At 42.7% G+C, this 24,353-nt stretch overlaps 1 protein-coding gene across 1 annotated transcript in view; it reads right to left on the bottom strand.

Moving 5' to 3' along the window:
- Positions 1-10,751, bottom strand: part of olfml3b (olfactomedin-like 3b) — a 31,361-nt gene extending 20,610 nt beyond the window's left edge. Inside the window, exon 1 of the mRNA XM_039747287.1 lies at positions 10,560-10,751. Coding sequence (XP_039603221.1) covers positions 10,560-10,664 — 105 coding nt within the window. The 5' untranslated portion in view covers positions 10,665-10,751. The remainder of the gene's footprint in view (positions 1-10,559) is intronic.
- Between the last annotated feature and the right edge of the window lie 13,602 nt (positions 10,752-24,353).

The raw sequence follows: 24,353 nt of genomic DNA, 5'->3' as shown, positions 1-24,353 counted from the left end.
TCTCTATTTCTCTATTTCACTGATCACTTCTACCACTTTCTTTTATGTGGAATTGCTCCCTGGACACGTTTTACTATTTTTACTACTTGACATGGATTTTTTACGGGTTTAGCACAGTTAGAGCGGACAGAGACGCAAGTACCTGTGGGAAGAAGAAAGGAGGAGGACTCGCTCTCTATGTCAATACAAAGTGGTGCAACTCAGGACATGTAAACGTTAAAATCTCCACTTGCTGCAGGGACATCGAACTGTTGGCCGTAAGTCTGCGTCCCTATTACTTGCCCAGAGAGTTTGGACATGTGATTGTTGTTATTGTTTACATCCCCCCTCAAGCGAACGCGGAGATAGCGAGTGACATCATCCATTCCGCAGTTGCTAAGTTACAAACGCAGCACCCTGAGGCACTTGTGCTAATCGCTGGAGACTTTAACCATGTAACGCTGGACAAAACATTACCTGCCTTCTCCCAGTATGTGGATTGTAACATCCGGGGAAACAGGACTATCGACTTACTGTATGCAAACGTTAAAGACGCATACAGCGCCACCCCGCTGCCTGCGCTTGGGAAAGCAGATCATAACCTGGTTCTGCTTCAGCCTCACTACAAACCAAGAGTGAGGGCGTACCTACAACCACACGCTCATTCAGGAAGTGGTCCCCTGAGGCAGAGCAGGCTCTGAGAGACTGCTTTGGAACTACAGACTGGGATATATTGCTTGGGTCACATAGTGAGAACATTGAAGAGGCTGTTGAATGCACAACTGATTACATCAACTTCTGTATGGACATTGTAGTTCCAGTAAGAACAGTACGCTGCTATGCTAACAACAAGCCATGGGTTACAAGTGACATCAAGGGCCTTTTGAACCAGAAGAAAAGGGCTTTTAAAGGTGGTGATCAGCATGAGCTCAAGCGTGCAGAAGGAACTCGAGTCCAGCTCAGGGCGGTGAAAGAGCAGTACAGGAGAAAGCTGGAGCAGAAGTTGCAGAACAACAGCATGAAGGAAGTGTGGGATGGGATGAAGATTATCACTGGCTGCAGCTCGAAGCGGGTGCAGCCATCGAGACAGACGTGGAGAGAGCAAACCAAATGAACAACTTCTTTAATAGGTTTGATCACTAACCCACTCTCACCTCGGTACTGCATCCTCCAACCATCCTTCTGCTGATACCAGCATAGGTGAGACATCCCCACCTACAATTACAGCAGCCCATGTGAGCAGAGAGCTGAAAGACTTTGTGCCAGCAAAGCAGCGGTCCAGATGGTGTATCGCCACGACTGCTGAAGGCCTGTGCGTTGGAACTGGGGAGTCCTCTACAGCGCATCTTCAACCTGAGCCTGGAACAGGGGAGAGTCCCAAGGCTTTGGAAAACATCTTGTATCACCCTGTCCCAAAGGTATCACGTCCTAGTGAGCTGAATGACTTCCGGCCTGTTGCTCTGACGTCACATCTGATGAAGACCATGGAGCGGCTGCTGCTTCACCACCTGAGGCCACAGGTCCGCCGCCCTCGACCCTCTGCAGTTCGCATACCAGGAGAAGGTGGGAGGGAGGATGCCATCATCTATATGCTACACGATCCCTCTCCCACCTGGACAGAGGCAGTGGTGCTGTAAGAATTATGTTTTGGACTTCTCTAGCGCCTTCAACACCATCCAACCTCTGCTCCTTAGAGACAAGCTGACTGAGATGGGAGTAGACTCACACCTGGTGGCATGGATTGTGGACTATCTTACAGACAGACCTCAATATGTGCGTCTTGGGAACTGCAGGTCTGACATTGTGTTCAGCAATACAGGGGCCACAGGGGACTGTACTTTCTCGGTCCTGTTCAATCTATATACATCAGACTTCCAATATGACTCGAGTCCTGCCACGTGCAAAAGTTCGCTGATGACACTGCTATTGTGGGCTGCATCAGGAGTGGGCAGGAGGAGGAGTACAGAAGCTAATCAAAGACTTTGTTAAATGGTGCGACTCAAACCACTTACACCTTAACACCAGCAAACCAAGGAGCTGGTGGTGGATTTTAGGAGGCCCAGGCCCCTCATGGACCCTGTGATCATCAGAGGTGACTGTGTGCAGAGGGTGCAGACCTATAAATATCTGGGAGTGCAGCTGGATGACAAATTGGACTGGACTGCCAATACTGATGCTCTATGTAAGAAAGGTCAGAGCAGACTATACTTTCTGAGAAGGTTGGCATCCTTCAACATCTGCAGTAAGATGCTGCAGATGTTCTACCAGATGGTTGTGGCGAGTGCCCTCTTCTACGCGGTGGTGTGCTGGGGTGGCAGCATAAAGATGAAAGACGCCTCACGCCTGGACAAACTTGTTAAGAAGGCAGGCTCTATTGTAGGAGTAAAGTTGGACAGTTTAACATCTGTGGCAGAGCAGCGGGCACTAAGCAAACTCCTGTCAATCATGAATAATCCACTGCATCCACTGAACAGTGTCATCTCCAGGCAGAGGAGTAGCTTCAGTGACAGACTTTTGTCACTGTCCTGCTCCACTGACAGACTGAGGAGATTGTTCCTTCACCACACTATGCAACTCTTCAATTCCACCAGGGGGAGTAAATGCTAACATTACTCAAAAGTTATTGTCTGCTTTTCTATTTTTTTCATTTTTTCATTTTTATTACTATTTAATTTAATATTGTTTCTTTGTATCAGTATACTGCTGCTGGATTATGTGAATTTTTCCCTTGGGATTAATAAAGTATCTATCTATCTATCTATCTATCTATCTATCTATCTATCTATCTATCTATCTATCTAGAAGCTTTAATGACAAGTAATGATGAGTAGTAGAACAGCCGAGCGTCAATATGCATAAAGTATCACAAAATTACTAGAGTTTTGGGTGGTTTTACATTTTTTAGGGTTCAAAAAAGATATACTACTCCCTAAAGCCTTGTTCACACTTCTGTGTTCACTTGTGTTCTTTTAATTCCATTGGTAAATTGCATTTTTTTGCATGCATCCTGTTCATATCACCATGGAAGAGTACAGTTCTTTTTTTTAAAAATGTGAGATGCTTTATATTTTCCACATGAAGACACACCAAAACACCTTTGTGCACATTACTGAGTTTTCTCTACAGGCAAATTCAGTACGCAAAAAGTCACCACTGCTGACAACCGCCATTACCTATCCGCTTTTCCTAGTTGAAGAAATAAATGCTTGCTGATTTGTTTTTTCCATTAGAAATTGTTATTTAAATTCTACATGACAGGCAGACATTTGTGGAATTAATGCATTGAAGCACTTTGTCTTGTGTGAGTGGCATGAATTTTGCTGTAAGTGAAATGTAATTTATTCTGCAAACTTTTTTGTGAAGCAAAACACTGAATTTTGCTGGAAATTCAATTTTTTGTGAATTGTTTAGTTCACCTCTGTTGCCTAGACTTCTCTTACAGTAGAGTTAGAAATATATGCAGTACATGTGTGGCTAATCTCCATACATATTCTAAACTGAGCCTGTTAACTCCATTATAGGGCTATGCGGAGTTGGAGTCTATCACAGAAGAACCAGCTACAAGGAAAAGTTAACCCTGAATGGAAATCAGTCCATTAGAAGACACCTTCAGATACACACTCCTACTAGTACCGCAAGACATAGATGGACTATATATAATTCTACATAGACTTTTACTGAGTTGGGACAGACTCTCCATGGCAAAGTCATTTCATAATTTCCCTGACTCTTATTGGATTCTGGAGCGGCCAGTGTTCATGTTGGGATTTCTTTTTTTGGGCCCAGCCCTGTATGTTTGTGGTGACTCACAATGATCAGGAAATTAACAAGTACAAAAGGCATCCTGTCATATTAGACCTTCAGAATATTAGAACAAACTAGATGAGAATAGGCTATTCAGCCTGACAATGCTCACCAGTCCAGTCCACTTCATTCTTCTGAAAAAACATTGTCTAGTTTTGAAAGACCCTAAAGTCCTACTATGTACCATACAGAACTTATTAGCTTATTTCAAGTGTCTTTGGATCTCTGTGTAAAGAAAAACGTCCCAAGGTTTGTTCTAAATTTACCTTTAACAAGTTTCTAAGTGTGTTCATGAGCTCTTGATAAACTCATTTTAAAATAACGTTCTCAAGCCACTGTACTAATTCCCTTCATAATTTTAAACACTTCAATCATGTCACCTCTTAATCTTCTTTTGCTTAAACTAAAAAGGCTTGGCTCTTTTAATCTTTCTTCATAATTCATCCCCTGTAGCCCTGAAATCAGCCTAGTCGCTCTTCTCTGGACTTTTTCTGGTGCTGCTATGTCCTTTTTTGTAACCTGGAGACGAAAACTTCACACAGTACTCAAGATGAGGCCTTACCAGTGTGTTATAAAGCTTGAGGATAACCTCCTTGGACTTGTACTTCACACATTGTGCTATATAATCTAACATTCTGTTTACCTTCTTAATGGCTTCTGAACACTGCCTAGAAGTTGACATCATACATTCCACTACAACTCCTAAATCCTTCTCATAAGGCATACTCCCGATTTTCAGGCCTCCCATTGTGTATTCAAACCTAACATTTTTACTTCCTATGTGTAATACTTTTGTTATGGTGTATAAAATCTGTACATTTTGGTTTCCATTATATTTTGTTCAAGACAAGACAACAGATGAACTATGACAAATTAAAGCAGGTTTTCTTCCCTTACACCTTACTTTTATAAACCTTGTTCATAGCTTCGTGCTAATTTGGTTTTATAGCCTGGGAAAGGATGCTGAGCTGATACCTCAGGCTAGTGATTACTTTATGGATGGACATCTGGAACAACAATTTGCTTTATAGCCTGGGACAGGAAGAACTACTGATACCTCAGAGCACATCAAAGATTTTGTTGTGTGGGAAAACGGACAGTGAATTAATTCATCAATCATTTGGACAGCCAGCCAATCAGGTGCATGTGTTGTGAAACCAAGGCTTGATATTTCATAATAAATATGCCTTGGTTTGGAAAGCAAGAAGAGAGAAGCAAAGGGCGAAGAAGTGAGAAGAAGAAGAGGAACGGACGAAGACGGCCCTGGTCGTCAGAAAGGCATCGTGAACATCGATTGCTAAATCAAACACCTCCCTTGGACATTCATCCTTGTCATCTGTAACTTTTTCGTAAGCTTTTTCTAAAGACTATATATATTCAGACTTTCCTATCACTACCTATTTTCTAGTATTCTTTGTTCTTGTGGTATTATTATTATTCTTGTAATAAATACCATGCTGCTTTTAACTTTCAATGCTTTGTCTTAATGTCTAAAGTGATTGAAGTAATAAGTTAGATTTCTTTGAGCACTTGGTGACAGCCGGATTTTTGCCATTATTTCTGTGCTGCGAGGTTTATATGGCTGAGAGTGAGAGCGTTATACTCAACAGAAGGAACAAATATGAGAAAGAAGGTATTCTTGGCTGATGAATGGCCTATAGTCAAGAGTGCAGAGTCTTTGTATGTTTAAATGTATTCTTGTAGACCAAAAGTAATATTTAGGTCTGAGATATCACTAAAACATCGTATTGTTGTTCGTGCCGAAAATAAGTAAGTCTCTTGAAGTGCTGAATGACAGGCTGTTATTCCTATAGCACTTGTGTGGTTTAAAGTGCTAAGGGTTAATCAGCGTGTGTGTGTCATTCATGGAGCACTGTTGTGGTTAGGGTCTGTGTGTGTGTTTATCTATGTGTGTGTGTGTGTTCATCTTAAAGTGCAACAGTAGACCAAACTCGATAACGAACTTGACGAGGATCCTTACCCTTGAGGAAACAGGTAAAAGGGCAAGTGGAGGGAAATACCACGATAATACAACTTTACATTTACTGACATTATATTTCATCCAAGTCCTTCTGTAATGATATAACAGATTCCAAATTATCTGCCAATCCACCCATCTTGGTATCACCTGCAAACTTAACCAACTTCTTACTTATATTCCTATCTAAATCATTTATATTTATTAAAAACAGCAGCGGCCCTAGCACTGACCCCTGTGGAACACCACTCTTAACATCGGCCAGTTCTGATGAGGTTCCTCGCACCATCACCCTCTGCTTCCTGTGTCTGAGCCAATTCTGCACCCATCTAAAAACATCACCCTGAACCCCCACTACTTTTAGTTTGAAGCACCTTATCAGGTGCCTTCGGAAAGTCAACATAAATAATATCATAAACTCCACTTTGACCATATTCTTTTGTTGCTTCTTCTGAACTTATTGCCATGTGCTTTTCAATTTTATCCTTAATAATTCCTTCCATTAATAGTCCTGTGATACATATTAAGCTTACTGGCCTATAATTGCTTGGATCTGAATACTTGTCATTTTCCAGTCTTTCTGAATTTCTCCAGTGTACTGTTTAGGTTTATATATGTACTCATTAGCCTTCTTAAGAACTCAAGGAGAAATATTATCTGGTCCTGGAGATTTGTTTGATTTCAGCCTATTTAATCTGAGCAGTACTTCTCCCTCTAAAATTTCTAAATCACTTAGAACCTTTTTTGTAGTCCCATTTACCACTGAGAGGTTATCCATTTCCTCACTTGTGAAGACCTCAGAAAAATGCAAGTTTAGAGTGTCCGCTATTTCACTGTCTGTATCTTTTAATTCCCCTTTACTATTCATGATGCACTTCACGTCCTCTTTGACTGTTCTTTTACTACTAAAATGCTGTAAGAATCTCTTAGGGTTATCTTTTGCCTTATTTGCTTTATTCCTCTGCAACTATCTTTTAGCCTCCCTGATATCCATCTTAATGGTTGCCCTCATGTTCTCATTCGCACAATGATTCACTTTGGAGTTATTAGTCTTATACACTTTATACAGCTGTTTTTTTTTCTTTTGCAGCTTCTTTTTTAACTCTTTATTAACCAACTGCAGTTTTTTAAATTTCCAATTAATTCCAACTTTATGTATGTACCTGCCCTGCATTATGTGTAAAACATTTTTAATCCTGTTCCAATGCTCCTTGACTGTCTGCACACTTAAAAGCTTATCCCAGTTTATCCTCCTTAGACATTTCCTCATTTGCTAAAAATTTGCCCTATCAAAGATAAACTTAACAATTTTAGTCTTTGCATCTGTTCTCTTATAAAACAATGTACAATGTGAATTTAATTATATTATAGTCACTTGACCCTAGTGGTTCAATCACCTCTACACCCTGATTATTACCAAAAACTAAATCTAGACAGGTTTAACCTAGCATTGGAGGTTTAACATACTGTGCTAAAAAAACAGTTACTGATCTCTTCTAAAAATTCCTGGTCTTATGCTCTGCCATTTGCAAGTAGTTAAAGTACCCCATGACTATAACATCCCCTTGTAAACTTCCCTTTTTAATATTACTAAAAAGATGTGTGTTGCAATTACTGTCTTTCTGTACTAATGGTTAGGCTTGAATGGCCTCAGGTAACTCCAAAATAATTGTCATTGCCAGGAAATGACAATTATGATTTTAAGATGGAGGCGAACCCTTCAGGAACTGCTCTAATACAAATTAAAAAAAAAAAACATGAACAGGTAAAGTAGACTACATCTAAGATATTTTCAGAGATGATACCCTGGTCCAGAAAATGTTCAATGAGAGCTAGGAGTGGTCCAGATAAACTGGGGAGATCTAGGGGGAAAGAAGTTGTTCCATCCATGTGTAATAACTATAATATAGGCATCAGTTAAAGAATGTATTGTAGGCCAGTGGCTCTTGATCTATATTTCTCCATGGTACCCCAGTGGACTTTGAGAATATGTGAGGACTCCAATACACAGATCATGATATTTACCCCCTTGTACGTTTGGTGCCATTTAACTACAGGCTAGTAGCTGCAGTGCACTGTGTTGTGCAGATAAACGTGAGCAAACACCAGAGAAACATTTTCATGGCAGGTGTAAATATATTCCAGCTAAATTATACTTCATACAGATACAACCTACACTCATTGGCCACTTTATTAGGTACACATGTTCAAGTCCTTGTTAATGCAAATATCTAATTAGTTAATCACATGGCAGCAACTCAGTGCATTTAGGTATGTAGACATTGTCAAGATGACCTGCTGAAGTTCAAACAACATCAAAATGGGGAAGAAAGGTGATTTCAGTGACTTTGAATGTGGCATGGATGTTGGTGCCGGACGGGCTGGTTCGAGGATTTTAGAAACTGCTGACCTACTGGGATTTTCATGCACAACCATCTCTAGGGTTTACAGAGAATGGTCCAAAAAGGGAAAATCTCCAGTGACCAGCAGTTCACTGTGTGAGTATGGCCAGAAAGGTTCAAGTTGATAAAAAGGCAACAGTAACTCAAATAACCACACGTTACAACTGAAGTATGCAGAAGAGCATCTCTGAAGGCACAACATGTTGAGCCTTGAAGCAAATGGGCTATAGGTGCAGGAGACCACACTTTTGTGACATTCCCAGGCAACAGGCAGCCGAGGCTACCATTGGCACAGGATCAACAGAATTGGACAACAGAAAATTGGAAAAACATTGCCTGGTCTGATGAGTCTCATTTTCTGCTGTGATATTCGGGTGGTAGGGTCAGAATTTAGCATCAACAACATGAAAGCATGGATCTATCCTCTCTTGTTTCAACAGTTCAGGCTGGTGGTGGTGGCATAATGCTGTGGCACATTTTAGTCCCCTTAGTACCAACTGAACATTGTTTAAATACCACAGACTACATGAGTATTGATTCTGACCATGTTTATATGTTTATGACCTCAGTGTACTGATCTTTTGATGGCTACTTCCAGCCGGATAACGCTCCATGTTAAGATTAAATCATCTCAAACCTGGCAATGAGTTCACTCTACTCAAATGGCCCCCACAGTCACCAGATCTTAATCCAACAGAGCACCTTTGCGATTTGGTGGAATGGGAAATTCACATCATGGATGTCCATCCATCCATTATCCAACCTGCTATATCCTAACTACAGGGTCACAGGGGTCTGCTGGAGCCAATCCCGCCAACACAGGGCACAAGACAGGAACAAACCCACGGCAGGGTGCCAGCCCACTGCAGGGCACAAACACACACCAAGCACACACTAAGGACAATTTAGAATCACCAATTCACCTAATCTGCATGTCTTTGGACTGTGGAAGGAAACCAGAGCACCCGGAGGAAACCCACGCAGACATGGGGAGAACATGCAAACTCCACGCAGGGAGGACCCAGCCAGCGAACCCAGGTCTCCTAACTGTGAGGCAGCAGCGCTACCCACTGCGCCACCTTCATGAATGTGCATGTGACAAATCTGCAGCAACAGCGTGATGGTATTATGTCGATACAGACCAAAATCCCTAAGGAATGTTTCCAACATCTTGTTGAATCTATGCCATAAAGAATTATGCCAGTTCTGAAGGCAAAAGAGGTCCAACCTGGTGCTAATAAAGTGACCGGTGAATGTATGAAGTCTATGTTAAAGGGGGTCTTTGGCAAAACAAACAGTCATGGTGTGCTGTGTGTAATATATTTTGGATACTGATGAAGTGGTACAATTTAAAAAGATAAATTTAACCTTCTATAGCTTGATTTTTAATGATTTGAAATTTTGTAACAATTTATAAATATTTCAGTCATTTTGTGGCTCCCTGAAAGTTTACTTAGGCTCCCTAGTTAGTTACGGAGTTCTGGTTGAGAACCACTGCCCTGGGCATCTTCCAGTTTTTACCCAACATGGCCAGCTGGAAGGAGACATCATAAAGAGGGAGCAAATTATGCAGATGATCTTGGAATGAGTTGAAATGCCATAAGAGACATGTGAGAGTTTTCTAGGGGAAAAGTTTGGTCTGTTCTATGTAACTTGTTGCCAACATCACCCTGAGCTTGTTGAACAGCCTAGAAAAGTGATGGATGGATAGATGGGTGGATGAATGGTGTCCATATGTACCTCTAGAGTGTCTACCTACCACAGATCTTCCATGCTAAAGCGTTAGAGTGCTCTTCAACATGTTTGTCTGTTTCCATATGTGTATGATGGCATGACAGGCATTTCATTAGATTAACAGATACAGAAGGGGTGGCAAGAGGAACAAGTAATCTGGCTTGCTTGCATTTCTTTTTTATTCAAAGCAATTTGACTGGAATTTAGCTGCCTCCCCCACCCCTTCCTGCCATGCTCCAACAGAATGCAGTACTGAGCAAAATATGCCTTACTTCTCAGATGAAAGTCCAGTAATCAAAACCAGAAGAAGTCAGGCAATAGTAAGGTGCATTCCTCACCAGAGGTGCAACATGATACCGTTTAGCTTGGCAAGTCATGTGATTAAATGATGAGAGCCACATGCAAACCTCCAGAAAGACAATGGTGGGGGAGATTGTAGTCTATGGCGCAGTAGGAATCCATGGAAACTGAGACGAGTCATTATGAATGACCCTGCAGCAGACCAACAAACAAATTCAAAAAATCTGTGAAGTCTCAAAGTACCGGTACTGAGTGACGCTGGCCTCACAGTGAACCATGCTACGCAGCTTTTAGAGTTAGTCCTCTGGGGACTACACATGAGATTTCATGCCAACCCTCTATGCAGGACCGACCGGACTTACCTCAATAGCTAGCAATCGCCTCTCCAAATAATCAAGCAGTGCTTGCTGCTGGCCATGGGTCAGAGTCAAGAAGGTGATAAGGAAGAAGGCCTGCTTTAGCGCCATGGTGCTGAGCTCAGTGATGGAAGAGGAGAACAGTCAGTCGGTCAGTCAGAAACAGGCCACAGTATGTTCTGGGCTGGCTGTCCGTAAGTTAGACCTCTTACTCCTCCTCCTTCTCCTCCTCCTCCTCCTGTTGAGGTCACATCTGCTCCTAGGAAGAGGCGGAGCGGCTATAACATCTGGCATTGCTGCCCAGCTTTATTTTTGAGCAGTGGGCAGGTCCTGGGCCATGGTGGATTTGTTTTTCTTGACTTGGCTGCCTCCTTGACGCCACACAGAAAGAATGCAGCTAATGGAGTCCCAGAAGATGTTCAATTGCGAATAAACAAAACTAAAGAGGAAATAAACTTCATAAAGTGAAGGAATACTCAGAGGGAAAAGTGAGAGGGGCTATAAATTATGCGTTAGTATACATGGACAGAGATGTTTTGACAATCTCCAATCTTTACAGTATATAGTACCTTTCATGCCAACAACTCATGTGAGCAAACACAGGATGCATGTTTCTATAATCAACACAAAATGCCATGCAGTTATGTGCCTTGTGTAGTATCATCAAGGGGATGAGCTAGAAGATGAATCTTCACTTTTGTAACTGGCAGTTCAGCTTGTCAGCCATTTGGCTTCTTTTACTCACTTTCAGCCCTGCTAGTATGTGTCCCTCAGAAAAATATGCAATAATCTTTGATGTCATTTTTAAGGGGAATACTTCACTGGAATATTTCTCATGAGCATTTTTACTATATTAGGTTATTCTGGAGTACAGATAGACGATGGTTTGCACCAACGCCATTAGGATGCCATCAGTAGAACATTAGAAAAATTATAACAAGAACAGACTGATCGGCCCAACAAAGATTGTCAATCCTATTCACCTAGTGAAACAAATCGAAGGTACCTAAAGTGCTACTATCTACCACATAACTTGATAATTTATTTCATGCATCTCTGTTTCTCTGTGTGAAGAAAAGCTTTCTAATGTTTGTATGTATTTTACCCCCTAACCAGTCTCCAACTATGTCCCAGTGTTCTTGCTTTAATCAAGGCATCTATTTACATTTATTTGCTTAAAGTGAGGTTTTCCCCCTTCATTCTCTCTTCACACTTTGTAGTTCCGTAATCAGTTTAGTCGCTCTCCTCTGAAAGTTATTCTAATATTTCTGTTTCTTTTTTGCAGCCTGGAGACCAAACCTGCATTGAGTACTCCAGGTGAGGCTTCATTAGTGTGTTATGAAACATAAGCATACTGTAACCTCCAAGTGTGCAGGGGTGTGTGTACGTGTGTGTATGTGAATATGCCATGCAATGTACTGGTGTCTCTTCCAGCTTCCAACTTGCACTCACTTTAGCTGAAAAAGGCACTGGCTTCCCACAATACTAAACTGGACAAGTAGGTGCAAAATGCAAAGATGGATAATGCTTTTATTTTAAGAGATGTGCTTCTCACATGTCCATCTGTAAGTGCTTACAGAAAAATATATGATGAGAAAGCCAAGACGAAGGAAAACCATAAATACCTCAGTTTAAATCAATTTAGTCTTATTACTTCAGCAATAATACTTTTTTTAACCGCAACTAGGTGGCTTTGCCCCCTGCTCTCTTCACTCGCCAACTCCCGTGCTTGTACTCCGTGCTAGCCTCTTTGCAGTTTTGTCGCTCACATATGGGAATGCAGATGTACAATTTACTAACTATTTTACATTACAGCAAGTAATTAACCATATTAAAAAATATTAAAACGCAATCATTTAAATGTAAATTATGTTTCATGTTGCGATAGTTATTCGTTGCGTAATACAATTTTGTTATGTTTGGCTTTGAAATTAACATGCTTAAACTTATACTTTTACTGTAAAACTTAAGTAAAAACTATTTTTTTATTAAATTTTCAGCAATATCGCATTGAATTGTGATTCTGTGTTTGGACTTTCATCAAGACAATGCCACGTATAACTGCACGTGATTGAATTTTGTTTCTTTCTCTGTATTAAATAAAACAAATTTTTCAAATGTTTGGCTCTGAGATTTGTAAATTGTCTTTACAAAAGCTACTCTAACGGGAAACTGTTAACGTTTTAATACAAATGGCATCTCAAGATCTCCTTTGTGGTCTAATGTTGTCCAGGGAAGATTTACTACATTACCTTTCTTGGATACATCCTTCTTTCAACAGTAATTTGGGCAGTGTAAGACAGGACAGTGTTATTGGTTGTAGATATTCTTTGGAATATTGTAAGTTGATGCTTTCATCTTCCACACGATCACCACCAACTGTTTCATCATAGTCTATTGATACACATTTAACCAATTTGCAGTGTAACCAATCATCATTTTTGATCATCATTGGTTTGACTTCATCATTTCTCGGTTCTAGGATTGCCCGTGTACTCATTTTTACTGTTGATAACCCTTCATGATGAAATGTCTAATCTCGTCGGAGCAAGAATTGTGTCTGTCAAAAGCATTCACACAAATGAGAGGTGAGAGTACCGTGTGCATGGTTTTCTATGGATGGATGCGAGGAGGACATGACTTGAAAACATCTCATGGCCAAAGTCTCAACTTGCAGGACTTCCAAAAAGTCTTGTCTCGTCGCAGGATTTTTTTTATTAGAATATTTTATTATTATAATCTACTAATCAATAAACAATTGATAGAACTGTAAACAAAAGCTTTTTGCTGCTTACATCATGTACTAATAATTATTACTTTAATGTCTTTTGAAAGATATACAGTGGAACCTCGGTTCACGACCATAATTTGTTCCAAAACTCTGGTCGTAAACCGATTTGGTTGTGAACCGAAGCAATTTCCACCATAGGATTGTAAATATGTAGATACAATTAATCCGTTCCAGACCATACAAACTGTATGTAAATATATATTTTTTTAGTTTTTAAGCACAAATATAGTTAATTATGCCATAGAATGCACAGCGTAATAGTAAACTAAATGTAAAAACATTGAATAACACTGAGAAAACCTTGAACAACAGAGAAAACTAAACATTGCAATAGTTCACGCTATAGTGTTAGGAACTGCTCGCTAAAAACAGTTTTTTAATAAGTTTTAAGCACAGGGAAAAAAATGAACATTTAAAAAATCCGTAATTTAATAAACCACCAAGAAAAGTAACATTGCCACAATGCACGCAATGAACCGATCGCTGTAAACAGAACTGAAAACAAAAACAAGCCTTTTCTACCTTATGCATCCAGCCCTCCCTCTATCTCGCTCGCTTGCTCTCTCTTTCGTGTGTGCATGTGTCTCTCTTTCACGGGCCTGGAGTGCCTGTGTGTGTGTGCCTCTCTCTCGCACACCTGTGTGTGTGGGTGCCTCTCTCTCGCGCACCTTTGTGTGTGGGTGCCTCTCTCGCACGCCTGTGTGTGTGTGTCTCTATCTCCCGTACCTGTGTGTGTGTGTCGTACTCTCTTGCTCGCTCACTGCACAGGAAATGCACAGGGAGAGACTGAACATGTACAAACTGAAAGAGAAACTGGCTTGTTCGTATACCGAGTGTGTGGTCCTGAACCAAGGCAAAAGTTTGGCGAACTTTTTGGTCGTAAAACGATTTGTACGTGTACCGAGACGTTCGTGAATCGAGGTTCCACTGTACTCTGTTCTCTGTACTTTGTGCCCCATTTTTATGCATATATCTATCATGCCAAGCAGCAGCCTTTACACAAGCTCTCTTTTTTATTTAGAATTATTAATGTTTTTAATGTACTTAATTGTTATTAATTAATAATGTCAAGATTTGGCATCTGGTGTGTTATCCTACATTTCTACATTAATTTTTAAACATAAGCAGAAGAGATACTGCTGTCAATGCAGACCCATGCACCGGCCTACCTCAATTGCCTCTAAGACAAGCTGCACACTTGAGAAATGTCAAATGGTAAGCATAAAAGATCTGATGGCTGCCTACATATATAACATCTGAGAATATAAGAGATCTAAAGAATATAAAGTGGGTTATATTAAACATTCCCTTATTCACCTGGTAACACTAAAGAGGCCTGTTGCACCTGATCAGAAGAGCTGCTCATCCGAAAATGAAAAGGGTGAAAGGGCGAATATCCGGAGCAAGGATAAAAGTTACAAGCTTGTCTGGAGATGAAAGAGGTGAAGATCAGGAGCAAACATAAAAGTAAGGTGGAAAGGATTCAGACCTGTCCTGACTTCCTATAATGAGAAATGTTCTATTAACATAAGTTCTTTGAACTGTTATATATCAAAGCGAGTCATAGAAAGTTCAGGTACTGTGCCATTTTGGGTACTGAGCAGAGCTGGCTTACACCTCTTATTTCAGACTAGGCTGACCCGCCTTTTAAGGCGACCGACTTTTAAGTTGACCACTTCTTAAGGCAATTCAATATGTAGATCAATTTGATATTTTATACAAACTCATTAATTTGGTTATATTGCATTTGAGCGGTATTACTTTAATACTCGTAGTTTCTGTTTTTTTGTGATGAAATTTAACCTTTTTTTCTATATTGAGGTCGCCCTTTTAAACCCCCCTGATATTTACTACACGGTGAGGCATTTGTACTCCATAAACATTAATTATTTCCAGAGACATAATGAGAACGATGGGAGCACCAGAACTCTGCTCACATCATGTTGCTTCGTACCGCAAGCTGCAAGTAGTAAGTCTGTGATAAGCAGAATACCGCTACGCTTTCCACTCATGGGACGGAAGGACAATCCCGACCGCTTTTATATAGTAAGAAAGAGGAAGAAGATATCGCACAGTCTGGAGTAGAAAATCATCTTTTACCTGGAAAAACGAAACTACAAATCCCATCGTGCATTGCAAAATGGTGTGTGAAACTCCGGACGGAAGGACAATCCCGACCGATTTTATATAGAAGGATGCTATTTTAGTGCTGGATGGCATTCATCAGTATGAGCAGAAAAAGCAAGAGGGGCACTGGAAATTTTTGTGAATGTGCAATGGCAAAAAAGCGAGCACAATACAATTAAAACTAAAATGTTTGATCAAGATATTGAAATGTATATTACTGCCCACCAAAGTAAGTTACATCACTGTGGCTGACTCAGCAACTGAAATGATTACTTTGTGTGTTTTAGGTTGTTGCTATTTGTGTTATTATATATATTGTTACGCACGAGCGCATAGGGAGCAGCTTAAGGACATGACGCACAATGCAACAAGTCGTGCCAGGGGACAATGGCGGGTACTAACCTCTCTCTCTGTCTCTCTCTCTGTTTTCATAGAAAAGAAGAAGCACTGCCACCATAAACCTCCCCGGACAACTCCAAGAAATGCAACACTTCTGGGTCCCTTTCTCTCCTCTGGTCCCCATCTGATGACCTCATCCACCCATCCAGCACCACGTTTTCCCAGCATCCCAAGTTCTTAATTTCTGGTCCAACTTCCTAAATTGTCCACCTACCCGCCCTTCCATGTGTTATGATTTTGTTGAAATATTTGACCTTGGTTTTTATTACAGTATACGGGGCAATAAACCCCAAACCTTTATGATATTGTCTTTGTCATTTTTACAATATATATTCACTTCTTTTTTGTTTCTTTTTGAGGACAGATAAAGTATAATCTAGTCTAATCTAATATGATAAAGCCTTGTGTATTTGTGTTATCAAACTCCACAGCAATCAGTTGTCTCTCTGCTTTCCACTTGGCAGGATGTTTTTTGCTGCTGACACAAGTAACTCTGCCCAAGAAGTTTCCCACAGTTAAGTGTTGTTCAATTTTTTGATTTTCTTCTTGTGTAAAGTAATGGCTCTGAGGCTAAAGATCTGTGCTGGTATTCGGAAGATTCCCAGTTCAAATTCCTATTGCTGCCAAAGGGGATCCTACTCCGCTGAGCCCTTGAGTAAGGCCCTTAACCTGCAAGTACTCCAGGGGTGCAGTACAATGGCTGACCCCAAGGGTTATGAGAAAACAAACAAATTCCTAATACAGTACAAGAAACTGTATAAGGTGAAATAAAGAACAAAAAAGTGGCAATAATTCAATTTCTAAACACTTGTGTTGAACTCACTATGTCTATAAATATGGTGACTAGATTCTTCTGGAACCAATACTGACTGGCTGTTGTAGAGAAGCATTGCTGACTAATAGGGAGCTTCTTGCATGTTTGGAGGTTAGGGTAGGGGTGGTGATCAGTTATTTGGCTTATAACAATATGTGTAGTTATATTTTTCTCATAACGTAAGAGCCCAATGACATAGCACTTATACTGTAAACTGGGAAGGAACCAGCTACCTGGAGTGATTGGTTTGTTTAACCAAAGAAATTAGACATTGTGTTCAGCCAGATATATAAAGTGACACCGCTTCTGGAAAGTTTTTTTTAGGGCATCCAGAGACTGAATCCGGTCTGAGAAGCAGCGTTACTACAAGACGTGAATTTCAGTGCCTGTACTCTTGTGCCAGAATGATGAACTCTTTTTTTCTATGAAGTTGAAGAGGCCACAGTGAGGAGGAAGGAAGGCAACCCCACCACAGACAGACAAAGAGCCATGTAGCAAACAACAAGAGTGCACTTCAACACAAGAAGACTTGTCCACTTGAACTAGGAGCAAGCACATTCAACTCCACACAGCACTGTACAACTTTAGAGCCTTGGTATCATAAAACTAATTATCTGTGTCAAATAGCCAGTAAGCATCCAGCTTCTTCTGTGTTATATGTTGATCTTTCTTGTGTCCTGTCTTAAATGTCAATACATATTGTGGACTTGAACCCGGACACAGACAGACAGACATCTTATATACACCCAACACACGTTTATTTTCCACACTATTTACAATAATGTCAGTGCACGTCCCAGTGCCTCTTGCACCGTTCCCCCAAAGTCCAGGCCTCACAGTTTCTTGTGCCTTTCTCCTGGCCGTCTCCAGTCCCCTCTCCAGCTCCGTCCTCTTCCACCCGACTTTCGCCAATGACTGGATGGAGGCGGTCCCTTAAATAGGAACCCGGATGGGCTCCAGCTGCTTCCCGGCACTCCTCTGAAGACACACCCCAGTGTGGCCGAAATGCCGTCTGCGCACCCGGAAGCCCTCCGGGTGTCCCCTGTCTTCTTCCCCCCAGCACTTCCTGGTGTGGCGGAAGTGCTGGGCTCCAGACTTCTACAGGCACCGGGGCGCCGCCTGGCAGTAGCCATGGGTCCCTACAGGGCTGGGCTTCCAAGCCCTTTACCTGAGGCCCCCAACATAACCAGGGCGGACGCCCCCTCGCGGTCTGGTGGAGGCACAAGCCCTCCTCCGGTCCTCCTGGGCATCCCGGCTGGGCTCCCGCCCCGGTGCCACAGTGCCCCACCGCTAGCAAAGACACTTGGGTCAGAGCAGCACTTCCCGAAAGGGCAGCACATTCCCAGAGAGGGTCCTACTATGTCCCCAGGGTCCAACACGGCACCCTGGGACATCTTATTTCGGCATCCCCTCCGACGCCAACGTGCCCCTTGGTCTGCGCCGCTCTCGCCCCCACCGTCCCTGCCAGCCAGGGCACCATCGGCCTCCCGGCGGGGATCCCTCCCACGGATCTGCCAGGAGGGCAGGTTCCACACGGCGTCGGTCCCAGCGCTCGTCGGGGCTTCGGTCCTGTGAAAGAGAAAGGGAGGGCCAGTAGCACTGCCGGGACACTCGCACCGAGCGTCCCACCGGTTTCCGTACCGGCAGCGCTCTTCCCCCCACCGACAGCCCACGACTTGCCTGTTTGGTTCCTCCACCGTAGGTTCCATGCCCATCCTCTTGGTGTTAGTAGAACCGCTCTCGCGGGCGGCTCGTCCAGCTGCCCAGGGCTTTCCCTCTGCCTCCACAGAGGACGGCCCTTCACCGGACGCGCGCACCCAGCGTCGCGTCCTCTCCTGTCGGAGGAACCGGCATTCACCCCTCGGTTCCTCCTTCTCCTCTTGGACGCCTTGACGGTCTGGGTCTGAGCATGGCAACAGCTGAAATCCGGCCCCGTCTGCGTCCCTGCAGAGCGACGGGAGACTGCCGCGGGCTTGGAGCGCAGGGCGCTAGGACCCAGGGCACTTAACAGCCACTGTTTTGCCAGTCCCTGTGTACTCGCTCTCCTCGCTCCACCGGCAGTCTGCACCGCCACGTCCGCTGTTGGGAAATCGCCTACTCGTCGCCGGTCTTCCTTAACACAGTCACGGCCATGTTCGGCAAATCCCCCCTTATGCTTTACGGGGATGGGATAACCTACCTTCCCCGCGGTGTCCTGTCGGCCAAAGGCTCCAGCGTCGTGCTGATCCTCCGTCTCACACGGCGTCTCTCCCGATGCCACTGCCTTCCCCTTCAGCTGCTCCAACCGGATGACAAGAGCACCCAGCAACTGCAACAAAGGCGGCTCGGCGGGCTGAAGGGACTCCTCCGGCTCACGCCGAGCCGCTGGCGAAAACAGAGAGACAGACATCGGTGGGCTTACCTGTCGATCAGCCCCACTCGTCGTCTGCCTCCTGTGGGCCACTCCCTCTGGCCCAATCGGGTCTCTCCTCGGCACGAGACTGGCGTTCTTTGGTCCCGCCTCTGTACCGTCATTGGCAGGCACACAAGACACACCGGCCAATCCCGTGCCTGTCAGCGGGAGGGACATCGGGTCCGCAACCATTTTGGCTCTTTCCTCCCCAGTGCGGCGGCATGCTGGCTCTTCGGGTTGCAGCGTCTCCCTCTCAGCAGCTCTCCCAGCTGCTGCTGCGTTAATGAGGTGCAGCGGTTCGACAGGCGCCTGCCAACGACAAGGATCCGGGTAGCCCCAGCCTGTCGAAGAAAAAACACACACGGGCCCACATGGCCCTTTGCCAGAAAGCAGGGAACTTACCTCCCGGGTCCTGTCTGTCCGGGGAAACGTCCCCGGCATGGCCTCGCTAGGTGGCCTGCCGTCCCGGGCACCTTCTGCCGCGACGTGCTCGCAGGAGCCCGTTGCACTCCAGCAACGCCCATTATCCTTCCTCCGCACCTGGGAAGCTTGGCCATAATGCGGACCGGCAGCGGTCCGTGGGGTGAACCGCTCCCGCGGGGTTGTGCGACGTGCCGCTCCCGCGCCAAGTGTGTGGGGTCCGCTGCTGCGCCGGGCCGTCCACAGAATTATTTTTTTTTCTCGCAGGTCCCCACCTTGTCCCAGGTGGAGCATCCTGCCGACTACGCCACTGTGAACGCTGGCCCGGACACACACAGGCGGACATCGTAAGTTCACCCAACACACATTTATTAACAATATATTTACAATTAGTGCACTTCCCAGTGCCTCCAGCACCGTTCCCCCAAAGTCCAGGGCTCACAGTCAAATTGCCTCTCTGGCCGCCTCCAATCCTCTCTCCAGCTCCGTCTCTCTTCCACCCAACTTCCTCCAATGACTGGAGGGAGGCGGTCCCTTAAATAGGAACCCGGATGGGCTCCAGCTGCTTCCCGGCATTCCTCCGTAGCCACGCCCAGTGTGGCGGAAGTGCCGCTGCGCACCCGGAAGCCGTCCGGGTGTCCCCTGTCGTCTTCATTTGGGTATGGGTTTCATAAAAACAGTGCTAATGTTTGTGATGCACCATCTTTTGAAATGGCAGCAACGTAAAAAACAGAGAGAGACACTCTGACAGACACACGGACACTTATCCTTTTATTAAGGTGGATTACTGCCATTGCCAAAGACAAAATTGATTATTAATTAACTGATTGATTAACATTAATCAATGAATTATTCTTGTTACATCAACATTTACTCACCCCAACATCAGATCAGGTACCCAGGGTTCCAGCTGAAGACCACCCAAAAATATGTTTCTCGGATCAGTTTCATAACTTATTTTTTTGTAGGTCTGGGTGTGTTCCAAAATGTTTTACTTTTGGTTTGGGAGTGAGCAAAAAGCACACATTAATACCATAACAATGCACTACTGTTTGCTATAATACATTGTTTTATTCTCTTCTGTCTGATGCTGCAGCAGAGATGTTTTTAATTGATCCAGGAAGCTACTGTATTTGGGACTTCGAAAAGTACCGTCAGGGCGGAGAAGGAAAATAAATGCTCTTCTCTCCATTCTCTTGTAGGACAGCCACTGGTATTTTTAGCCAGGTATGCCCAAAATCATTAGAGAAAAAGTTCAGCACACATAAAAAGAATTCATCCCCATTTTTTTGATGTACAATATTGAATTACAGTGGGTTTCATTTGGCTTTCTTGACACTAATCAACAGAAAAGAAGACTCTTTATTGTCAAGTCTCTGTGAAGTGATCAAACTAATTACAAATATAAAACAGAGAACAGTAGGTCACTTAATTATTCAGTCTGTTCAAGTCAGTATTTAGTAACTGCATTGTTGACAGTATCAGACATCTTAAGTCACTCTATGCACAGGTCTCCGTCAGCTTTGCTAATTTTAATGTTACATTCTTTTTTCCCATTGTACTTTGAAAAACTGGTCAAGGTCTGTCAGGCTGCATAGAGATGGTGAGTGAACAGGCATTTTTCAGGCCTTGAAAATTCTGCAAGTCTATTTCAATGTACTTGTTAAACCACAAGAAGCTGACGTAAACTTTGTTATATGTCTTCTTATTAGACTCAACTAATGTATCAGCTAATGAATTAAATATAACGATAAAATCAAATAAGCACATGAAATACATAAAGTTTCTATTAGCCAATGTACCTCATCCAACTACGCTAAGCACTACCAACATAATGATTATGGAAACCATGTCAGGGGCACTTTTCCCAAAAGATTACATGAGCAAACAGGCAAATATTTTTCTGTCAGCAATTAAAAGTCCCCACAATAGCATGGCAAGTTAGGTCTGTGGACACCTGTGCTTACATACGGGACTCTCAGGGAACTTTCAGAATGCCCCAAAAAGTCCCAGAAACTTTTAACCAGACACCCCACACCAGACAGTGTGCACCCTTTAACTTGAGTGACCATGACCCACCTATCTCTAGCTGTATGGTTTGGAATTTCCACCTGTGCCACCTTAGGGGTGCATACTTTCTGTATTCCACATGTGGATGGACTGTGGACAGAAGCTCCTCCTCAGTCTCTAAGGACTTTAGGCAGCGGGCCTGACCATTTAACAGCAAAGAGGTATTGTTAAGATGGCTGGTGCCATGGATAGGTTTCCTAGCCCTGGTTCACCATCGCTTTGTGTAGATGCCCTAGAAGTTACTGAGTGCACACGCTGTGATTTGTTCTGCTGACCAACACCACTCTCTGCAGAGCCTCATAATATATATCAAATATCAAACTTGAAAGATTGCTCACTTTAAATGACAAAGAACCAAGTTAAATGATACATATCCAGCTCTAGTGACAAATGACATACTTATATGCCATATGTTCAGAGTAAATAGCAATAAATAAATATAAAATAGCCAGCTTATATCACAAATGTATCTCTTATATGGCTAATTTCCAAATTACTTGACAAAAGTTTCACTTACACACATTGTGTATATCCAACTTAAACTTAAAATATCCAAACATTAGAAACATAAGTTGGATATTTGACATTTAATGTAAATACCTGGCATATGTTATAACATGGCAGGTTATGACCATTTTGTGCTTTAAATAATTCTTTCTATACATTCTGAGGTATACTTCCTAACATAAAAATAATGCAGGTTTGGAATTATCATTAAGTTGTGCTCTTTAGTTATTCCAAGCTTTATTCAATTTCATTAACATCATGATTTGTTTATTTTATGGTGCCATTTTTTTTTTTTGTTTGTTTCTGTTGTCAGGGACACATTGTTCGGTTGCTATGAGCATGTCCCCCAGAGGTTGTGAGCCTCTATAGCCCAGATAACCTAGGGATTCACTTCTTCCAACTCTGTGGATTAAACCTCTAAATGTTTCTTGCACTATTGATCCTGCATCAAACTGTTTGCAGAATTTGCTGCTTGTGCATTCTGATTATGATTCTTTGATTGTTAAAGGTAAGGTTTTTAATACAGTGGTGAGACCAGCAATAATGTATGACCAGTAAAGGAAGCACAGGAGAAGAAGTTAGATGTGGCTGAAATGTGAATGTTGAGAAGATGTATGGAGCTACAAAGAAAAAAGGACAGAAAAAAGAAACTAGACCATCAAAAGTACAAAGAAAGTGGGAGAGATATCTAAAAAAGTACAGGAAAAAAGGTGAAGTCGTATGGACATGTGCTGAGGAGAGCCAATGAATACGTGGGCAAAAGAGTGAGGGGAATGGATGTGCAAGGGAAGAAAAAGGTTAAAGTGGATAAAGTAACAGAAGATTTGAAGGAAAAGGGTCTGACTGGAGAAGAGATGCAGGACCAAGCTGTTTGGAGAAGATTGATCAAGTACATGGCAAGCATGGCATAGAGGAAAGGTTAGGAGCATGCGCCGATACAGTGCCTTGCCGCACCCACTACATGACAAACCAACTCAGGATCCCAGATTAGGACCGAGTGCAGCCATGTGGCAGGTGACACCTCAGCACCACACTAGTTCAGATGGAGTGGAATAGTGTGAGTCTTTTAATGGTGCCTGGAGTGCCAATTCTGCTACAAACCCCCAGGTTTTTCCTGCAGGTATGCAGGGCTGGATGCAGATTAACGTCATACCCTAGGACAGAGCAATTGCAGGTTAAGGGCCTTGCTCTAGGTCCCAATTAAGTAGAGTCACTTTTGGCATTTACAGGATTTGAACCAGCAACCTTCCGATTACCACCACTCCGCCCGCTATGCTTTACATAGATGTGGGAAAAAATGAAGAGGAAGAAGAAGAAGCTTTCTCACTTGATTTTAGTTTAGCAATTTTGTTTGATGTGTCAAATTCAGTTGACTTTGGCCTAGATATTTGCATAGTATACTTGAATGGCACCTTGTCATGACTGAAAACTGAATAAATGAATAAATGAAGAGTCTTTTAAGAACAAATCAGGATGCCAAGAAGGGTGTTAATATAGTGGATACAGAAAGTATTCAAACATCTTTACTTACTGCACACTTTATTGAGTCATATATATTTTATTTTAAATAGATAAATTTGACATTTTTTGCTCATAAGCCTATAATAAATAGCCTATAATGACAAAGTGTAAAACTTTGCAAATTGAATAAAAATCAGAAACTGAAATCAATCACTCATTCAAGTATTTAGACCCTTTACTCTGGTACTCCAAGTTATGGTCAAGCACATCCTGTTTGTTTTCCCTGAGATGTATCTAGAACTTGATTGAATTCCACCTGTGGCAGTCTGAATTGAATTGATTGGGCATCATATAGAAAGGCACACACCTGTGAAGGCAATGTCCCGCTTTTTAAACTGCATATCAGGACAAAAACAAGCGATAAAGTTCAGGAACTCTCTGTTGATCTCTCTGATAAAATTGTGGTGAGACATACAGTAGATCAGAGCAAAAGGATAAAACCATTTCTAAAGCTTTGAGTGTATCCAGGAACAACATGGCCTAAATAACTGTAAAATGGATGAAGTCTGGAACAACCAGAATTCTTCCTAGAGTTGGCTGCCAAACTGTGAACCCAATGGTCACTTTAAAAGAGCTTCAGAAATCCTCTGCTGAGATTGGAGAACCTATCAGAAGATCAAACATCTTAACAGCACTCCATCAATCACATGTTTATGGCAGAGCCACATGTGCCACAAAGACCAGGCAGTGCTCATCACCTGTCTTATACCATCCATATGGTGAAGCATGGAGGTGGCCGCATTACACTATGGATGTGCT

The sequence above is a fragment of the Polypterus senegalus genome, chromosome 3, assembly GCF_016835505.1.
Source record: "Polypterus senegalus isolate Bchr_013 chromosome 3, ASM1683550v1, whole genome shotgun sequence".
Taxonomy (NCBI): domain Eukaryota; kingdom Metazoa; phylum Chordata; class Cladistia; order Polypteriformes; family Polypteridae; genus Polypterus; species Polypterus senegalus.
This window is presented reverse-complemented; position numbering and strand designations above follow the sequence as displayed.